The 19,596-nt window shown below is 36.7% G+C and overlaps 2 protein-coding genes across 3 annotated transcripts; one reads left to right on the top strand and one right to left on the bottom strand.

Annotated features, from left to right (window-relative positions):
- Window positions 1-3,516: 3,516 nt before the first annotated feature.
- Window positions 3,517-7,369, bottom strand: LOC131298057 (beta-fructofuranosidase, insoluble isoenzyme CWINV1-like). Its single transcript, XM_058323335.1, has 6 exons — window positions 7,138-7,369; window positions 5,807-6,672; window positions 5,518-5,679; window positions 4,767-5,008; window positions 4,337-4,427; window positions 3,517-3,766 (listed from the first exon to the last, which is right to left on the bottom strand). The coding sequence occupies exons 1-6, from the start codon at window positions 7,274-7,276 to the stop codon at window positions 3,587-3,589; spliced, it is 1,680 nt and encodes a 559-aa protein (XP_058179318.1). The 5' UTR covers window positions 7,277-7,369; the 3' UTR covers window positions 3,517-3,586.
- A 4,550-nt stretch (window positions 7,370-11,919) lies between these two features.
- On the top strand, window positions 11,920-18,921 carry LOC131298014 (putative hydrolase C777.06c). Of its 2 annotated transcripts, none has more exons than XM_058323275.1 (12): window positions 11,920-12,154; window positions 13,604-13,662; window positions 13,805-13,917; window positions 14,197-14,238; window positions 15,055-15,110; window positions 15,219-15,295; window positions 15,750-15,869; window positions 16,557-16,633; window positions 16,716-16,779; window positions 16,870-16,920; window positions 17,051-17,099; window positions 18,603-18,921. In XM_058323275.1, the coding sequence occupies exons 1-12, from the start codon at window positions 11,992-11,994 to the stop codon at window positions 18,719-18,721; spliced, it is 990 nt and encodes a 329-aa protein (XP_058179258.1). In that variant the 5' UTR covers window positions 11,920-11,991; the 3' UTR covers window positions 18,722-18,921. The 2 variants fall into 2 exon arrangements, with proteins under 2 accessions (XP_058179258.1, XP_058179257.1); XM_058323274.1 differs by having other exon boundaries at window positions 11,923-12,154; window positions 13,535-13,662.
- The last annotated feature ends 675 nt before the right edge of the window (window positions 18,922-19,596 follow it).

Here is a 19,596-nt window from a genome sequence, read left to right as displayed (position 1 = left end):
CAGAAACGTACGGGGGCTGTCGTCAGAGGTCTGATTCCCACGAATGGAATAGAGACGAACGGGGCTGCCCCGATTAATTCTTTAGGTTTGAATATTATTTAGTTTTTTTAGCTCTCTTTCTTTCATGTTATTTGATATTTTGTTCAATTATTCGCACTCCAGTAATTCATATTGATTTTTGTTATTTATCAAAGTTGTTCGTTGGTTATTGTTTAATTTAGATTCTGTGTTAATTTTTCATCTCGCATAATAGAAGCATGTTTCAATTTAGGGTTTTTTTTTTTTTTTGTGCAATGTTTAGTGAGTAATCGTTTAAGTAGGGTCGCGGGGTGATTAGCACACCGTGGCTAGTTTGGGCACTGCTCCTTTTATCAAACAATGAAAAAACGATTTTAGATTGGAAAATACTTCCCGTAGACGAACTTGGACATCGTCGGAGCCTATGTGAACGGGGGAATGGGGGTCCAAAACTCATTTTTCGCTGCGCATGGATATACGACGACCATAAGGTCTCGCATCTTGCGGGGTATCTTTTTCAATCTAAAATTAAACGTTTTTAAGAACTCCAAACAGAGCAGGTTAATCCGGACTAGTTACAAGTGCTAAGAACCCTTCGACTATACCTCTTTTTAATTTTCTAAAAAAGTATAATCAATTTTTAGGTTTTTAGTTAATCTCAATCCAACGACAAAGGGTGGCTACCTAAGAGCCCATTTAAATTATAACAACCCGAATTTTTAGTCAGTACACATCACCGTCTCTGTGGATTCGACTCCGGACTTACCGGATATTGTGCTACGTCGGTTTCCGCCCTACGCTTGGGGCAACCCATTAATTTAGGACTAGGAATCGGTCAAGCATCTCAAGTGAACAAAGACTATAGCACGGTGCCGTGAGCATGGAAAAACCCTGTTGTGTTTAATGATTTTTATCAATCAACGCTAATGTGAAATTTTGCAAAATGGGAGAGTTCGAACGAGAGGGAAAATTTGAACGAGAGATGAATATTAAGGGACTAAGGCCCTGTTCCGCTAAGGAAAATAAGTACTTATTTATTTTTTAAATTAAATGTGATGTATTGAGAGAAAATGACATGTCTCATAAAGCGAAAAATAAGTATTTACAAAATAAGAACGTTAGCAAAACGGATGAATTTTGTGCGAGTTATTAATTTGTTTAGTTTAAGAAACGAGAGTGTGCTCATAACTACGGATAGATATAGATAGATACAGTAGATAGTATGGATGGATATTGGATACTAGACAGATAAATATCTAGGTCTCTATAGTTACGTATGAAAACTCGAGTATAAATACTATCAGACCTACCCATCCTAATTAATGTTAGGCTGCCCAATTAAATTCGGGGAATTAAACATTTGAAAACTGAGGTGTGGGGTGCTATCCTCGAGTGCGAATTTGTTCACTCTCAGTTTCTCCCTCCGAATCTCTGGCTTGAATATGGGTGAGGAGCTCCTTCTTTGCTTTAGATCTATATAGCCGGTCGTTGTTGATCGGTAGGCACTCGGACGGCTAAGTATGTCTCTCGGTTAAAGAAGAGACAAGTATAGAGATCGAGAGTGAATGAGAATGGCGTGCCTCAGGAGTTTGAAGATTTACGTACTATCTGTAGGAAGTGACTTGGCTTAGCCTCCAAATTAGCTTGTGTCTTCGATGCCGTTATGAATAACTGTTTTTTGGTGTAACGTCATGCATGAGAGAACTCTCCGAATGCCATACTGGCAAGCGGCATGTGGCAGGACCACTTGGTTGAACCATGACCGCTGCCACATGGTCGTATCGTGCCATTCGATAGTGGTGGCTCCACTTCTGGTACCTTGCCCTGCCCATGATATCATGGGCCGAAGATACACTTGATTATTTGGGGCCTTGGCTGTCGGACCTCTCAGGCTCCTCCAAGATTGGGCCTGCTCGGACGGACCAGGTGATAGGCCCGGCGCCATCCGGCCCACTACATGAGGTAATATTCTTGTCTTTGCTGTTTGGTCCTGGGATCGACGATGACTTTTCACTCAGAGGTATGGTTCCAGGAAAATCCTTTGAGTGGCTAATAATAATACTCAATAGTCAATAGGAGTACAATAACTTGTTGTCCAATAGCTCATATTTTCACCAGCCAAACAAAAGTGATAATACTCCTATATATATATGGACCACTTTTTCTTTGTGGAAGAATAATAGTGTACGACTTATGAGACTCTGGATGCACATTTTTTCTTTTTCAGTCCTAACATAGCAATTTGAACTTTGAAGATATATGTTTTCTCATATTCCTCTTATCTTTTTCATTAAGATTCTTTTTGTGTCTGAGAGATATTTGTGATCTCAAATGGTTTCGAAACTCCGGCTTCGAGAGATAAGTTTTTGAGTCTTACTAACTATGTAAGGGGATTATTTTTGATACTGTACAATTTGTTATGTGCTCGCACCAGCACTAGCTATGTGACAATCCATATTGTTTGTTAAAAGAATAATGTATCTTTTTTTTATGTAGTTTTTCAGGGGAGAAAAAAAGAAAAGTCAATAAAGTTTTTGGATATTTCAGAAAAGGAAAAAAAAAAAAAAAAAGAGGAGACAAAAAAAGAGTTAAAAAAGGAAGAAAGGAAAAAAAAAGGTGCAAATCTGTGGTTTTTGTTTTATAAGTGAAAGATGAATGAATATCTGGGCCCAAGCTGTGGAGTTCTCCATCTTACACGTTCCGAATCTTATCATTTTGTCCTCGGTTTTAATATATTATTGTTACGTCATTATCAAAGGAAAAACAAGTCAAGATGATGGGCAAATATTTATTAATTCGACCACTCTCATTGATCATGGTTTCCCCACGTGAGTGGGCATGGTTTTCTATGCTAATCAAGGTGCATCTGAGGACAATAGTTCTGCTATCATTGATGGAGTCTGGTTATAAACAAAAATGGAGTGCCAAAATCATTTACCTTTTGTAACGGACTGAAATTATGAGACGCTGAAATAAAGAAGCTTTATGAAACAGTCAGCTTTAGGTAAGGGCGCCCTTATTTTAATTATTTGCGGATGTTGATCTCAGCCGTTGGATTGTGTTTTGAATGGTCAGACTTCGCGGCGCGAATAGATTGTCCGCGAATCCGGACCATTCAAAACACAATCCAACAGCTAAGATCAAAAGTCTGCATTTTCCCACTGAAAGGGCGTCCTTAGGAGAAGGGCGGTGTGTATGTGTGTGTGTATATAACAGATTGAAATTACGAGACGGCGGGAGTAAAACAGCTGATATGCAGCTCAATGAATTGCACTCATGCTGGAAGATAGCAGCTTGTTTTTTAAAATCAATCAAGCAACAAATATAGTTTTCCAATACAAGTTTTTTTTTTTTTCAAAATGGTAGGAGATTTCATTGATACGAGATAAACATACAACCAAAGAGGATTAACATAGTTTTTTCCATATAAGTTACAACACTTCCTTTGGTAACAAAAATTGAATGCGCCATCAGGATTAAATTACTCTACATTAACAATGTTTTCTTGATTTATTGTTCTCCATGAATAACTTCAATTCCATGATCAGTAGGCATGCATTTGTTTGATCTAGTTGATATAAGCTTTCTTCATACTCCAAGCAGTCAATTTTGAAATCTTTACACTCTCTGTTCCATTATTGAACGCATATGTGTGAGCCCCTTCAGTGAGAGTCAATGTGGGATAAACCCTAGAAGTGATACAGGCCGTGCCTCCCCCACCAAAGCTCTCCACTATAGAGTGATCAATCTGCACATATATAGTAATTAATTGTGCTTTAGAGATGAATTAATTAAAGATATGCTAAAAATGATGGGAAAAAAATGTAATGGGGAGCCATGTAGATATGATTAGGAAATTCGTTAATTACATGCCAAAACTATGGTGATGGAGATCCTGATTCTGCAAGCTATACTGACACTGTTGGGAATAATTGAGTTGTTATGAACCTTGCACATTTATTCATGGTGGGACATCCTTGCCATTTCACGTTTAAGTAAGAGGTGGAGCCAAGACTTTCGCTCAGGAGAATGCAAAATTTTAGCATAAAAAGAAAATAATTGATACATATACTTTGTATCTGTCTTACAATGGCCGTGAATTCTTTCGCTCGGATTATCTAAGATCATCTACCTTTTTCAAAGTAAGATATGTTTGTCGGACTCTACATTGTCAAGTCTAGCCCTTAAAAAGTCCAGTTCTAGTAATTTTTTCTTTGTGTTGAATAAGAGTACGAAACATTTTTGTAGAAAAATTGTTGATAATTATTGAGGAATACATTATTTGATTATGCTTGTGATTGTTAAATAGTTGTCTTACCAAGGTCCTTAATGGGAGTTTGTCATGAATAGGGGCAATATCCACAAAAGCTCCGAAACTCGCCTTGTCATAATCTAGATGTAATGAAGATCTGTTTATTAAACAAAGAGATAAATATTGTTAGTATTCCACAGCTAGGCAAGACAAGAAATTATGTGAGAGAGAGAAAGAGGGAGACAGAGAAAAATTATATGAGAGGGAGAGGGAGAGGGAGAGGAAAATTACTACTCGCTCCTAAAACACCGTCACGTGGTGTTTTAGGGGCCTTTTTTACCACACATTTGTTTGGGCGCTCCATGCTCCACCACCGGAGATCAAGTGTGTGGCTTCCACAAGAATGCGTAATGAACAAGATCTTTGGAGCGCCTCGTGATGGTGCTCTAATGAGAGAGAGAGAGAGAGAGAGAGAGAGAGAGAGAGAGAGAGAGACCTGCTGAGGTCATTACACATGAGCACCACAATTTTCTTCTCATGTTTGAATATTCTGAAGTAGACTGCAGTGTACTCTTCCAAGCTCTTTGAAGCGAAAACCAGTAACCCAAACGGTCCAAACGCACCCCGGACTGATGCACCATTTTGGCTACAAAGCTCTTGTGGGTTAGTAATCAAGCTTGCATCCAACGTATCCACTTTGTCCAAGTTTGATATTTCAAATTCAATCTCAACATCCGCCTGTTAAGAATAAACCCACAAAATTCAAAATATACACCAAACACTAAATAATTTTAATTTCCTCCATATTTTATTTGTCAATTCTTGAAGACTTTGGAATTCTAAAATTGTTTATTCATTTTGAACTAGTCAACTTAAATAATCTTATCAAATTGTCACTCTACGTACCTATCTCCCTTGAATTGATGCGACAACTAATTTAATTAAATTGACAGTTCTTGAAAAGTTATTTAAAAAATTCATGTTTTCCTAAAAAAAAAATTTTGAATGGCGAATTTTTTTTATTAATCTTAAAAAGATTAACAGGAACAAAGAGAGAACAACAATAGCATTCAATCCAAAACCCAAACCATAGATAGGCAAGAATTTTTTTTGGTAAGGAAACAACTGGAGTAAATGTTTTCCTAAAAGATTGTGAAAAATTAATCTGATAAAAATTATAAAATGGAACGTACGGAGTATTATTTTTAAGAAAAATACAGCTATTCAGTGATAAGGAAATAATGGACCTGTATGGATGTGACACTAGGAATTTCCACGACTGAGCCTCCCTTTAGCACCGTGTTTGGCTGCACGTCAACTTTGTTCATCCGTAGCTTTTTTAACTCTGCAACCGGCCATTGCATCAATTGTTTTTTAAATGGACGGAGCCAAATTTGCCTCGGAATTGCCTACCAAACAAGTAAAAAATAACACAAAATTACCAGGAAAGAATCAGAAGCTGTTCAAGGAATCAACTGATTTAAACATAATTAACACAATTAGAAGCTATCCAAACAAAGGATAAATTAGTCATACCTGAACTCCAGACCATCCCTTCATTATATCAATGGTTGCATTTGTGGACTCATTGATCCAACCCCACAAGACCCTCCGGTTCTTCTCGCTATCGAAAAAAGTTTTCGAGGCATAAAACTTCCCGTAGTCGTATCTCAACCCCGAATCACCCTCCACGGATCCCTCATCCGGGATATAAATATCCTTGTCATGGTCATACATCCCGATGGTGTAGAACTCGTGCTTGGTGTCGTCCAAACTAGCCTTCAGCACATACTTTATCCCGTGCCCAATCTTCGAAGTCTCGACACCTTTTGTGGAATCGATAGCAACGGGATAAAAATCAGGACACTCCCACATTCCTGTGTCCGCGGCTGAATGCAAAGGCTGTTTGGCTTCGGTCCACGTAGTAAAATTCTTACTCCGGTATAGAATAGCCTTACCCTCGCGATTTAGTTTGCTTCCAACTATCACACTCCATTTCCCATTAAGGCCACGCCAAGCAGTGGTTGGGTCTCTGAATGAGCTTGAGTTGATCTCGTTTATGGAATTTGGTGCCATTACTGGATTATATTTGGGTGATTTGATCCATTCTCTGAGAAATGGGTCTGAAAGGTTTTTGGGCATGGCTAGATTCTGGACTTGTTGCCCCTGTTCGTTTATCCCCGTGTACAGAATGACCGGTTTGCCCCCGGGGAGGATTGTGGCCGACCCGGACCAGCATCCGTTGATATCAGACGGGATCGATGGATAGATGGCTGGATCATGGGGGATCCAATTGATGAGATCCGTCGATGTCGAATGGGCCCACACTATGTTACCCCAAACTGCACCTTTAGGGTTCCACTGGTAGAATAGGTGATAAATTCCCTTGTGAACCATAGGCCCTGCAACATAAAAATGTTCTTACATACTTTTATGGCCTCAGTACAAAAAAATTAAAAAATTAAAAAAATTGCCTGTAAAAACAAATACAAACTTGCCTTGTGTTTGGTGAAAAGTAGATTAATGAACTTACCATTAGGATCTGAGAATCAAAGCGTTTGTCCAATCCAATCCGCAGGTACGAACAATGCCAAGGAAAAAGTGCAAGAAGAGCCAAAAGTTAGAGACATGAAAGAAACAATTACATATGAACTTGCAAAAACAATAGAGTTCTGAATAAGCCATGGGGTTGCCTGGTGATCAAGCCTGACTCAGTGGTTCCTTCCTTTCTAGGTCTCATGCTTTAATTTTGGGGTCCTCGCTAGTGGCCAGCGAGATTGGGCCCAAAACTTAGCAGAGGCGCGTGTAGGCTGATTCGAACAACGCGAGTTATCAAAAAGAAAAATGATTTGTGAAGAAAAGAGTACCATTCATCCAGTTCTTGGGAGGTTGGAAATGGAAAGCGGTTCTGTAAGGCTGATTGGCTGGAGAAGCTTCAATTTCTACAAAGCCATGGCCAAAGAAGAGGGCAAGTAAGCAGAACAGCCAAACAGAAGAACTGGCCATTGCTTCTTTGTGGAAGGAAAAGATCGAGTTAGGATTTTGGCTTATTTCCGGAGGGTATTTATAAATTGTGGGATGTGGTGCAGCATCAGTACTGGGAGATGGGAGGAAGAGAAGAATTTCCAATGAATAGATGAAGTCAACAGTCAACTTGTCTGTTTAGTTGCTTGGTTGTATTATTATTATTATTATTATTAGTCATTTTCATGAAAAATACTCCAGGATTTTGTCTAGCTAGTTGCCTGAAATTTTGTGCCACAATCTTTCCCCATGTGAAACATAAATTTCCCTTTCAATGTCTATGGAAACACTTGCATCAAGTCATAAAGATTAGCTCTACTGGACACTTGTAATTATACATATCATTGTCTTAGTCGTTATATCTCTATCCCAGTTGTTATATTTTCGTCGTCATACATCTGGATGAATATATACTCTACGACAAAAGCGCATGTTTCGCCGACGGGAACAATCATGTAGCCAGAAGTACTCCCATTGTCACGGTGAAAGTTTTTGACGGCATACAGAAGGACGTACGTACAGGTGTGGTAGATGGAGATTTTGGGACAGGAGGACATAAAAATTTGTATTCGAGGATATCGAATCAGGTCTCGACCTTGCGTTGCGTAAGCATATATACTGATATGACACTAGCTTGATTTTAAATTGAGATGATTTATGTGGTGACTTATAATTGATACAACTGCTTGATTCAATCTTCTTGATTTATTTTAACTTGTCCAGCGCATGCACACGCACAGAGAGAGTTTTTTAGCTGTTAATTAGCACTTGTGATCAAGGGGAATGTCTTCTTTTTCTACCTTTTTTTTTTTATCACAAAGGGAAAAAAATTACTCCAGCAAAACGTAAGATTACAATGAGATTTAAGAGAGAGAGAGAGAGAGAGAGAGAGAGAGAGAGAGAGAGAGAGAGAGTGAGAGTCCGTTGGCAAGTTTCCAACAGAAAATCACAAGAAAGTTACATTTCCATTAATCAAATGGCCACCCTTTTTCCCCCGGCCGTGACACTTCCATATCCTTCAACCGCAAGAAATTAATTAAAGGGCCGGCCCTGGGAATTTTTATTTGATAAGTTGGCCCGCGATTACGTATAAGTTTAAAATTCACAAAAAATTTGCTTTCAAAATGTGCATTATGTTGATTAAAAAATGTGCATTTTGGTGCGTTACAGACACATCACGTCTTAAGTAAAAGTTATGATTGATGGTTGGAACCTCGTGGATTTCTTCCTTTTTTTTATTTTAAAATGAAGTAACTCACATAAGATACAAATTCGTTTGTGCATTCCCAATTTCTTTGCCTTTATCTTAATAGAATTATATTTACTTGTGGTGATCTTCCATTTTAAGTCATTTTCATTTTTCTAATTGTCTCGAATTTGAAAAGTACGTAAAAATAAGACACTAGTTATATTTGACGAAAAAACTCGATCCGCACCATAGGCATAAGCAAGGACAAAATTGCAAAGAGAAATTGGGCTTATTTTCCAAATATTCATTATGTAAAATGTTTTCCAACATATGAACACCTTATCAAGCCGTAAAATGTAAAGAAAAGTATGCAAAATCTCTTTTACTCCACAGAGTCAACAACTTGAACAGAAATGGTGGCACAAAAGTCCTCTTGCTTCTTGTGAGATCAAGTGGTGCAAATTAACTTATCTCCTCTACACAATTTTCCAATTAAACTTATCTAGCTATTTAGGTCTTGCCAGATCATGAGTCAACAATTGCATGTGCATCTACAAAATGAGAAGAAAGAAAGGGAAAAAAAAAAGAAAAGAATGCATGCCAATGTTCAACTTGTTGATAATAAGTTTGCAAATGTTTATAATGAGCTGGTGGTTTCTAACTCCACTAGCAAGCCTTTGTCCCCTTCCCCTTAGGTTAGAGCAGATTACGGATTTTTTTATCCAAAAAAATAAAGTCAATTTTTTTTTTTCTCGACAAACGAAACTTTTATAACAATTTCGAAGGGGTACATCGAGGGGGCTCAACCACAATAAGCACTAAACACTTACGTGATCAAGCAAAAGATTGAAAAAAATATAAAACACCTTACAACGCCCTTCAACAGAACATTGGAAGAAAACACACCTCACGTATAAAATAATAAGTCAATATTACCAACCTATCGTCTGCCAGATCTGAAATCTCCATGAGCTAGCCCTTCCCCCTCCCCTTAGGTTAGAGTAGGTTACTTATTTTCTAGTACCCAAAAATAATACTAATAATAACAATAACCAAAGTCAATGATCAAAGATCCAATGCCCATGCGGATAAAAAAAAAAAATGATCCAATGCCCATTGCTATGCATAAATCTAGGCCAAGTGGTGCATTTTTTTTAGATAAAACTAGCTGTGTTTTGCATTGTTATTCGAGTTGCCTATAGTACTTTTTTAGTTCATCTGAATTAATACATGTGAAAATGTTAGTCAATTTTGGAGGATGGCCTTGGATTCTCACCCCTTCCGTCCCGTAATGTTAGACTGAGCCTATTCCGCTAAAAAAATAAATACTTATTTGAATTAATTTTATCATCCCTCAAAGATCAACGTGTGAGAGGATCAAACATATCTAGATAGATTGGACCGTTGGGATTAAATTTATGGTGACCCACAGAACCTCAATTACTCCGTTCATAGTACTTTAGGTTTGAATCTCTGGGTTGCTATCAAGTATGGATTCTGTTCCGACTTTAAATGGACACATCGCACGATAAAATTAGTCTTTCAATGATTAATTGAGGTGTGCATGAATTCATGATCAGCACACCGTGAATTATAATTAAAAAAATGACTTCCGACCGTTAAAATGGCAGCTACTATTTTGAACCTTCAATTTCCTATGCCTATTCTTTTGCCACGCAGAAAGTCAACGGTTCATCGCAGAATGCTAACCTTTTCCAATTTGGTAGGCCAAACATCTATTCATCGCAGAAATCGTCGAAAGTTAGAAGCTTAGGTCATCCACAGTGGTATAATCAAAAGTCAATTGTTTTTAAAGTTAACAATGTTGGTGCAAAAGATGACTCATAATAGTATAATCAAACTTAGCAATATCCTTATAAATAATCAAATTTTGGGCTTTGGATAACCAAAACTAACAACTTTTTTCAATAATCAAAATTTGTGGACTCCACGCGTGTTTCAATTGGTATTTTTTTCTTCTCTTCTTCGCCTACTCTATATCTTCTTCACTCCACTCACAAATTATTTCTCTTTTTTGTCCTCAAAAATTAAAGCTCATATCTCTCGATCATCTACAATTCAACTCATCATCGTCGGATTAAGGTATTTCATTATTCTTTTCCGTTTCTATTTTTCCCCCCCCAAAAAAAAATTCATAATAGGAGGGAAAAAAGTTACCGATTTTTTTCCAAAATTAAGAGAGATCGAGAATCGATATATTTTTGTTAAAAAAAACATAAATGGAGGGAAGTGAATGACATGAAATAGAGGGGGAGAACGAGTAAAATTGTAGTGGACCATTATTTTGGATATGGATTATAAGTGACCATTGTAAAGCTCAACATTGTTAAGTTTAGCAACCTCTTAAGTGAATAATCAAAAGCTGATATGTCAACTTTTGGTTATCGTTTTTTGATTATACCACTGTGGATGGCCTTAAAGCATCCACATTGTAATAAGCAAATTGATATAGATAAGCAAATTTAACAGCAATGCTAAAAAAACACCTCACTTGTAATAAGCAAAGTTACAAGTTTTTTAGCAAATAATCAAATTCCATTCATTCCATAACCAAACTTAATAACTTTTACCAATAACCAAAACTCAATAATTAAACCCAATAACCAAACTCAAAACTAAAAAACTAAAAAACACCCCACATTAGAATCGTCTCATCGAGACGAATAATTAGTGTGGTTGGGTGCATGATTAAAATTCGTTTGCAATTGGACATAGGTGCATTGCGTATTGTGAGGGGTTTTTTTTATAGGGATGCAAAAATAACCAATGTGGAGGTAAAATTTGTTAAGCTTGATTATGAACTAAATGGATAATCAAATACTGACATGACACATTTTGGTTATTGAATTTGATTATTCCCTAAGAGCATCCGCAGTGGAATATGTAAAAGTGAATAATTAAAACATGTCACGTCAGATTTTGATTATTCTTTTAATAGAATTTTGGCGGTGCACAACACTTTGGAAATCATTCCACATGTATGTACATTCTTTTTTGTTTTGTTTGTTCCTTCTTCAAAAAGGACCCTAAGTCTGAATGGGAAAAAAAAAAATTCAACATTATATACTATCGTTGGAAAAATAATTTTCTTTTCATAAAATTTTGACAGTGCAGTTGCACAACACATTGGAAATCATTCCACATGTAATGGGTATTAATTATCAAAACACGTCATTAGCCGTTATTTTCCCATTTTGTTTTGTTTGTTCAAAATAGGCCGAAATAGAGGTAAAAAGCCCATATCATAAATGGGCTCGTGGTCTTGCTATTGGCCCAATAAAATTCCTCCTCTTAGTAGCCTAAGCCCGAGTCCAACTGTCCAACAAACTGAAAATCTAGACCCAAAAGAAAAGGGCCAAAATCTAGATCCAATTCCTAGCAGTAGTTCCTTCGTTGTATCGCTCACACTGGCAGCGGTGATTCGGTGAACTACTCTCTTCCCTCTCTCTCTCTCCAATCACATTGGGGGGAAGTTGGTTTTCTCCAAATGGTACTGTTCATGGGTGCAGTTCGTCTTGCTCCTTCACCGTCACCTCTGTTTAGTTTTGCACAGTCAAGGCTCCGGTTCTCACTCTCCAAATACTCTCTCTCAGTTTCAAGATATGGGTCTTCCAAATTGAGCCGAATTCTTCAGGCTCGTCTTCAATCACGTGAGCTCTCTCTCTTACTCTTGTTTTATCATCGCATTTCTCTTCATGCTAGACAGGTAACTTTGATTTGTTGAGTTGAATTGTTAACCATGCACGCACAAAATGGCAACGTTCGATGATTAACTTTAGAAGATTTCCTGTGTGGACTAGAAAGTTCTACATCAAGTGTTGATTGGTCGATTCATATTTATTAAGTATCAGAATTGGGTTTGTTTTCTTTCTTTATTTACGTGTTTGTTCCGCTGCGTTAGCTGGGGAGAGTGCATGATTTCAACCTAAGGAGGCCAAGAGCCGGCCAGTATAATAGTTTCGTTCACTCAATGATTAATGAATAAAAAATCACATTAGTATGCAATTATGCATCTTAGGTTACGGGTTTGAGGGGGCAAAAGTTGATTAATGGATTCATGTCAAGCGCACATTGGTAGTGGATTGTCTTATATAGGTACATAGTAATTTAAAGCAACAATAATACTTAATTTAGCATGACAATGAACAACCTTTTTTACCATAATAATTATTTAGGAAAACCAATCCAATTTCTCTTAGAAAAATTGGAGATCAGGAGGTGGTTATATAATATAGACAAGAACAGAACAGATACTGCACAAAAGGCTGCAAAAGGTATGGCAATGTCCTAAAAATCGCTAGGCCCTCGTTGGGCAGAAAAAGGGTGCCTAGGAGGCCGACAACACCTAGGCACTGACTACTCGGCTGCCTAATTTAGGCATTGGACCAACGCCTAGCGCCTAGGCGGGGACAGTCGGCCACCTAGGCTGACTTTTAGAACACTGAGGTATGGGAGTCAGAGAAATATAGAGGAATGATTACTAGGGTCTAAGAAATATAGGGAATTCATAACATGGGTGTAACCGTGAAAGGATTTTTCCAAGGTCGAGAGGGCCTTGGCAACCCTCTTCCTTTGTCCAATTGCATTGGTGATATGTCATGCAAGGTTTTATTTTGCCTATGATCAACTATCTAGGAACAATAACTTCTTCTGGTGCAGCAGAATCCTCCTATGCATTGCTTGTGTTCAAATTTCAAATTATGCTTTCCATCAAGTTAGATGGGCATTTTAATGAGCTTCAACCCCGAAATTGTTGCCATGCTTGCAAACAACCGGGTCAAAATGGCTTGACTCAAAGTTTTTTGGTGTTAAGATTATTGAAATATTTAGACATGCTATGTTTCATTCAGTTGGTTTATTGACCGGTTAGTTTCTGTTAGTATCTGATAATTTTGGACATTTGGTTTTTGAAGTGGTCAGAAATAGAAACACGACTTTCTTGGTGTTCTAACGAAATGCTGTTGGGTTTACCTGCAATTTAATTTCCCTTAAACTACATGAGTTACGTGGTGACCACTTGTGACCTGCAGAATCTGCAGATGCGATACCTGAGGTAAAAATACAGTCAGAACAACCTGAAATCATATTTTTGGGGACAGGAACTAGTGAAGGAATTCCACGTGTGAGTTGCCTTACCAATCTTGAAAAGACATGCCCGGTATGTTTGCAGAACCTCTATGCTTAAGAAATCTGCTTTCACTAGTGTGAAAGGTCAGACGATACTGCTTTCAATAGTTTGACGTTAGTTTTGAGGTGATGATGTTGCGTTGAAATGGATCTCTACATGGGTTGTATTGAAGGTATGTTCAAAAGCTGTAGAAGTGGGCGATAAGAATAGGAGACTCAACACAAGCATCCTTATTCGTCATCCTAGGACCTCTGGGAGTTGTAATATTCTTATAGACGCTGGCAAGTAAGTAAAAGATGTTCTCATAAATGACTTTGCTTATATTTTCAGCAGATGGGTATGAAATATTGAGCACTCATTTATTCATTCGAGATTATGGGACAGGGATTTGGAGTACTATGTTTGACGTTTTTTTTTGGCTTCTCTTTGCTTGGTATCCTCTCTAATCTTGTTTGCTTTCTCTATACTGGGTGTGTTTAGACAAGCAGTGGGCATTCATGTGCTGCTGCCGTGCTTAATACCAGCAATTTGCTGAAATTTTCTCTTTTGGTATCAACGGTGCAGGTTCTTCTACCATAGTGCACTGCGATGGTTCCCTACTTATGGGTAAGGCCCATTCGCTTATGTCCTAACGAAGTTTTATAGGTATATAACAATCTTCTTGTGTTGTGGCCAATATGCAATATTCTCTAGGGATTATAGATAGGTTATACGAATACCAATCTGATATTCCAGCATGTTCATTCACAGGCTGATCTTTTATGATATAGCTGGAATCTGAATATCTTGTTCACATGGATGCTTTATTTCCTTTTTTCAAAAATGAGAGATTTTTTTTTCCCACTTTGAGTGCCAAACATAGTGAATTTCATGATTGCCCTGACTATATCCTGCTCCTTGGCAGAATAAACCTAAATGCATGCATAACTCGCTTGTACCGTAGGTCCACAACTTATACTTGTAATTAGATAGGTTGTTGCAGTTTTGCTTGGTGACTTGATATATTTACTTGCCCATATATTTGTGAATCAATTGGTATCTAAAGACTTAAAAAAGAAAAGAAAAGAGAAAGGTATCTGAAGCCTGAACCTTGCTGATTTGCTTATATGTAAATTTCACTGTGGATAGTATATTTTAACATCTATTTTGCTCTTTCACTAGATACTGAAGAACATTCACCTTCTAGACACAGCTTTTAAATTAGGAATGCTCAGTTTCGTCACACCTGTGTAGAAAACTGGAAATATTTTCAATGAAGTGCAAGAAATTGTTGCAAATATTTAAAAACCCATTTGATCACAACTGTCTAGAGAAGTGAAAATATTTTCAACGAAGTGCTAGAAATTGATGCCAAATTCGTGCACAATTGACTTTTTCTCTGTCGTTTGTTGATATCCTTGTAACTAGTTGTATTTCTGTCAGGATAAGAACAATCGATGCGGTTATTATTACGCATTCTCATGCTGATGCAATTGGAGGTTCCTGATGTCAACCTTTTTGTTTTTCATTCTGTGTGTAAGAAATCACGAGATTGTAGTTCTTTCATAATTGAACATTTGTTATCTGTGATTTTGCTCTTTTTTCAGGTTTGGATGATCTTCGTGATTGGACGAACAATGTCCAGCCCCATATTCCAATTTATGTAGCACGTCGTGATTTTGAGGTCCACTTTATTATACTGCCTTTCTTTCATCATCTTTTTGCAAACATTCAGTAAAGAAAATTCTATGAGTATTACAGCATTATGACTTGGATTATTTTGAATGAATGCATGGAGAATTTGTAACTGATTCTCTGTAACTCAGCTTATTGAAATTCTACTTGCAAGTTTGCTTCCCGGTAACGGGATGCAATGCAGTTGACTCATTCATGTCCCAATGACTACATTGATCCAGAGCTAAATTCAGAAAAAGAACATGACTAGAATTATATGGCATAAATGGTTAACTCGTCGTGCAAAAAAATGAAAAAGGGAATCAGACCAGGCTATAGAATTTTTGTTTTTACTAAAGCCTGTAGTGAGTCTTGTCATTCTGCAACTAGTAACCATTGTTGATGTACTTTCCAAGCCAGGTTTTTTTTTCTTAGAAAACTGTATTTCCTCAAAATAAGTTCAGGTGATGAAGAAAACTCATTATTACTTAGTGGATACCAGCGTTGTAACACCTGGTGCTGCAGTCTCAGAGTTGGAATTTGACATCATACATGAAGAGCCTTTCCTTGTGCATGGTCTAAAGGTTAGATGTTCCTTATCTAATTCCTTAGGATCAGAGGGAGTTTGTGTTTTCTCAGTGCTTGAATGGCTTTTAAGTTGAGTTGCTTAAGTGAATTCAAAATTTTGCCTCCATGGGGCACAATATTTAGATTCTGTGTAACAGCTGAACTATAAGAACGCCCTTATTTGAATTCGTGTGTCAAAGACTCAAAGGTGACCTTTCTTTTTAAATAAGCAATAAAAAGATTCCTGCAGATCGGTGGTGTGGATAGCTTTTGAATTATTTATGCTGCACAATATGTCTGAGTTAGGAACAGTTCTGCTTGTATTAGGCTTTGCAGACTTGCTCTGTGTTCGCTTCCATATCTGTTGCTCCGCCCCTGATTTGTATCTCTGATAATGTTGGGTAGAACTACACAAATTTGACATTTAGTCCTGATCATTTGTCTTTCGCACATCTATGATGCTACAGAAAAAATTGTGATCTCGCTGTTCATGTTTTTGACTCAACAATATCTAGATAGGTTATACCCATATAGGTTTTAAATTATCCAAATCAGCATTTTTTGAACTGGCTCAAATTAATCCTATCTGAAGTTAAAAAAAACACTTGTAAGAATTGTAATTCCTTCCAGTTGGTTTGGATCAGTAGGATACTGGATACAACTCTGGTATGATGGATGTGTGTTTGCTTTTGTTCTGCTTTCAGTTTACTCCTTTACCAGTCTGGCATGGCCGTGATTATCGTTCCCTTGGTTTTCGCTTCGGTAATATCTGTTACATTAGGTAATGGTTTTGAATTATATGCTCGTATTCTGTTCAATCTTTACCAGGATGATGTAAGCTAATCGCGTTTCCTGTTTTGCAGTGATGTGAGCGACATACCTGAAGAAACTTATCCAATTCTGAGGAACTGTGATATTCTTATCATGGTTAGTCTCTCTTCCCTTGGTCTTTGCTACCTTCTTTGCACAATAATCAACTCCATCACTCTCTCCTTTTGGGTTACATGTTTTGATTAGGATGCCTTGAGGCCAGATCGATCTTCTTCAACACATTTTGGACTTCCTCGGGTATCAGCTCATTGGTCTTTTTTCTTTTTTATGAACATGCTCCTTTTTCTTTTCCTGATGTGATGCTGTCATTGATTTTTTATTTTTTATTTTTATATATTATTGATATCCTGTTTTATTTTCTCGCCAGGCTCTGCAGGAAGTCCGTAAAATCCAACCGAAAAGAACACTTTTCACTGGTATGTTACCGGTGTTGTTTTGTAGAGTTGGTTTATTTCTGCCAGGGGAACTAAGTCCCTGTTTGGTTGCCATCTAATGTATGGTTTGGCATGATACTATTCAAAAACTCCTTTTGGAAGGAAAACCCCCCATCGTTTCATGTCCTTTGAGCAGAAATAGTTTATGAGACTTCAAAAACATCTTTCTCGTTGGGTGGTTGTCGAAAAACTCTCCCAAAAACAGGTTTACTAACGGGTTTGCCAAACAATTTTGTGGAAAATGAAAACAGAAAAAAACAATTAGGATTAAGCTCTTGAAGAAAATCAAACTTGTTGCTATCACAGGAATTTGCTGAGATCAGTTATTTCAGTACAAGACTAAATAGAGATTTCAGTTTTTATAGGGAAATTTTTATAAATGGTCCCTCTAGTTTGCATGAATTTTCATTTTCGTCCCTCTAGTATCAATTGTGTTACTTTTAGTCCTATAATTTGCATTCTGTCTCAATTTCGTCCCTCTCGCTTACGGCGTTAGTGAAACAAACGGAATTGGAGGACAAAATTGTCATTTCTCCTCACAGAGGGACTAAATTGAGATTTCATGCAAACTAGAGGGACTATTTCTATAATTTTGTTTTTTACTTTTGTTTTTGTAAATAAATTTAAAATACATCATATATAATATATTTCTCATCTCACTTTATATTGAATAATAAAATATACGTTGAAATTTTGTAAAGTTTTTATTATATACATCACAAAAAATATGAGAAAATTCGAAAAACGACCCTTATGTTAATTGTCTTGGTCTTGTATTTTTTTTTTCAATTGAATTTTCACTATCGTTATTTTTTTTGTCACATGATTAAAAAGAAAAAGTTGTTCAATAGTATTTAGAAATCTTGTAATTGTGTTTAATTGAGCAATGAAACACTATTAAATATTAAGAGATCAAATACATTAAAATATGGGTATAAGTGTATTTATTTTGGGACTTACTCATAAGATCACTCATATAACAAATAAACACGGATTTTAAACATTTTTTTTATTGGGTGAAAAAATAAGAAGATTATAAGAACATGATACAAAGACATTAGCTAAGGGGTTGATTTGTACATTTTCTAATTTTTTTGTAATGTGTAATGAAATATAAATTTTCCAATATAGTTTGATTACCCAATAAAAAATAATTCAGTTGTCAAATACATTACTTGTGGTCTTTTTTATTTTATTTGCAAAAAACGAAAGTAAAATGTAAAATTTTAAAAATAATCCCTCTGGTTTGCATAAAATTTCAATTTGGTCCCTCTGTGAGAGAAAATGACAATTTTGCCCTTCAATTCCGTTTGTTTCATGGATGGCGTTAGGGAGAAGGACGAAATTGAGATGGAATGAAAACTATAGGGTTAAAATTGATACAATTAATAGTAGAGGGACGAAAATGAGAACTCGTGCAAACTAGAGGGACCATTTTTATAAATTTCCCGTTTTTATATAACTGGTTTTCCATTCTCGGTGAAGGTATGATGCATCTGATGGATCATGAGAAAGTAAATGGAGAACTCATAAAATTGATGGATACCGAGGGTCTTGATGTGCAACTGAGCTATGATGGACTCCGCGTGCCCATTACATTATAGCCGTCATTATATCTTTTGTTCAATTTGGTCATTCTTTCTCAATAGAAACATTTACTTGCAAACTTTTAGATTTCAGATTTGTACAATCTTGTTTAATGTGAGGTTTCTTCAAGACTGTATTACTGTTACCTATACTATTCTTTTGCCTTGTTTATTTACGAGGTAAAGGCGCTGATTAATTAAAATTTATTGTTCATGCATTTGATCTTTGTTGCAAACTAATATTGTTATTCCATGTTACTTCCTTTTCTTGTTTCATTTTTATCGTAAGAAAGTCCAACGATTCTTGGCACAAATAGGAATGACAACCGTCGGGGCTTAGGTCAACATTTAGGGGGAATTACCGCTGAACGTTTCAAGTGCAATTTCAAGGGACTCTTAACATTCATCTCATACCCACATCGACTAAGTATTTGGACTCTACGTTGTATTGTGAATCGAGAGTCTGAGGCTCCATCGAATATCTCCAGTTTAGCAACCTTTTATAATAATAGTCCCACCTTTGTTACTACTATATTTACTATAATCTTAACTAAATATAGTAGACTTGTTTGTTTTCATCTAGTTTTGGTGATTTTGTGGTCTTTCTCCTGCGTAATCTGAAAGCAATTTCAAGGGAATTGAATCGAAACATAAATGACGAACAATCATCTTAAAGCACATGTAAATATTTCTAATCTCTGTTTCATAGTTTTTACATCACATCATTTATATCAAAATCTTAAAGTTAACTCGCATATAATATCGTCTTTGGTGAAATTAGGTCTTTGTTATGATTAATGAGTTCCAGAGAATGGCTGGATATGAAATATCAATATTACTACGGTTCAATTGTTGAGACCTAAGGTCAAGAAACAAACACGAAAAAGAAGGTC

Source organism: Rhododendron vialii, chromosome 8a, assembly GCF_030253575.1.
Source record: "Rhododendron vialii isolate Sample 1 chromosome 8a, ASM3025357v1".
In the NCBI taxonomy this organism is placed as follows: domain Eukaryota; kingdom Viridiplantae; phylum Streptophyta; class Magnoliopsida; order Ericales; family Ericaceae; genus Rhododendron; species Rhododendron vialii.
Note: the sequence above shows the minus strand (reverse complement) of the source record. Positions and strands in the feature narration are given on the sequence as shown.

Excerpts from the sequence above, each read along its gene's own strand:
- LOC131298057 (XM_058323335.1), bottom strand. The coding sequence starts at position 7,276 with ATGGCCAGTTCTTCTGTTTGGCTGTTCTGCTTACTTGCCCTCTTCTTT. Across the intron at positions 5,009-5,517 it reads CTAGTGTCACATCCATACAG|GCGGATGTTGAGATTGAATT; the intron begins GTCCATTATTTC and ends TATTCTTAACAG. Across the intron at positions 3,767-4,336 it reads AACTCCCATTAAGGACCTTG|ATTGATCACTCTATAGTGGA; the intron begins GTAAGACAACTA and ends ATATATGTGCAG.
- LOC131298014 (XM_058323274.1), top strand. The coding sequence starts at position 11,992 with ATGGTACTGTTCATGGGTGCAGTTCGTCTTGCTCCTTCACCGTCACCT. Across the intron at positions 14,239-15,054 it reads CGATGGTTCCCTACTTATGG|GATAAGAACAATCGATGCGG; the intron begins GTAAGGCCCATT and ends TATTTCTGTCAG. Across the intron at positions 16,780-16,869 it reads ACTGTGATATTCTTATCATG|GATGCCTTGAGGCCAGATCG; the intron begins GTTAGTCTCTCT and ends TGTTTTGATTAG.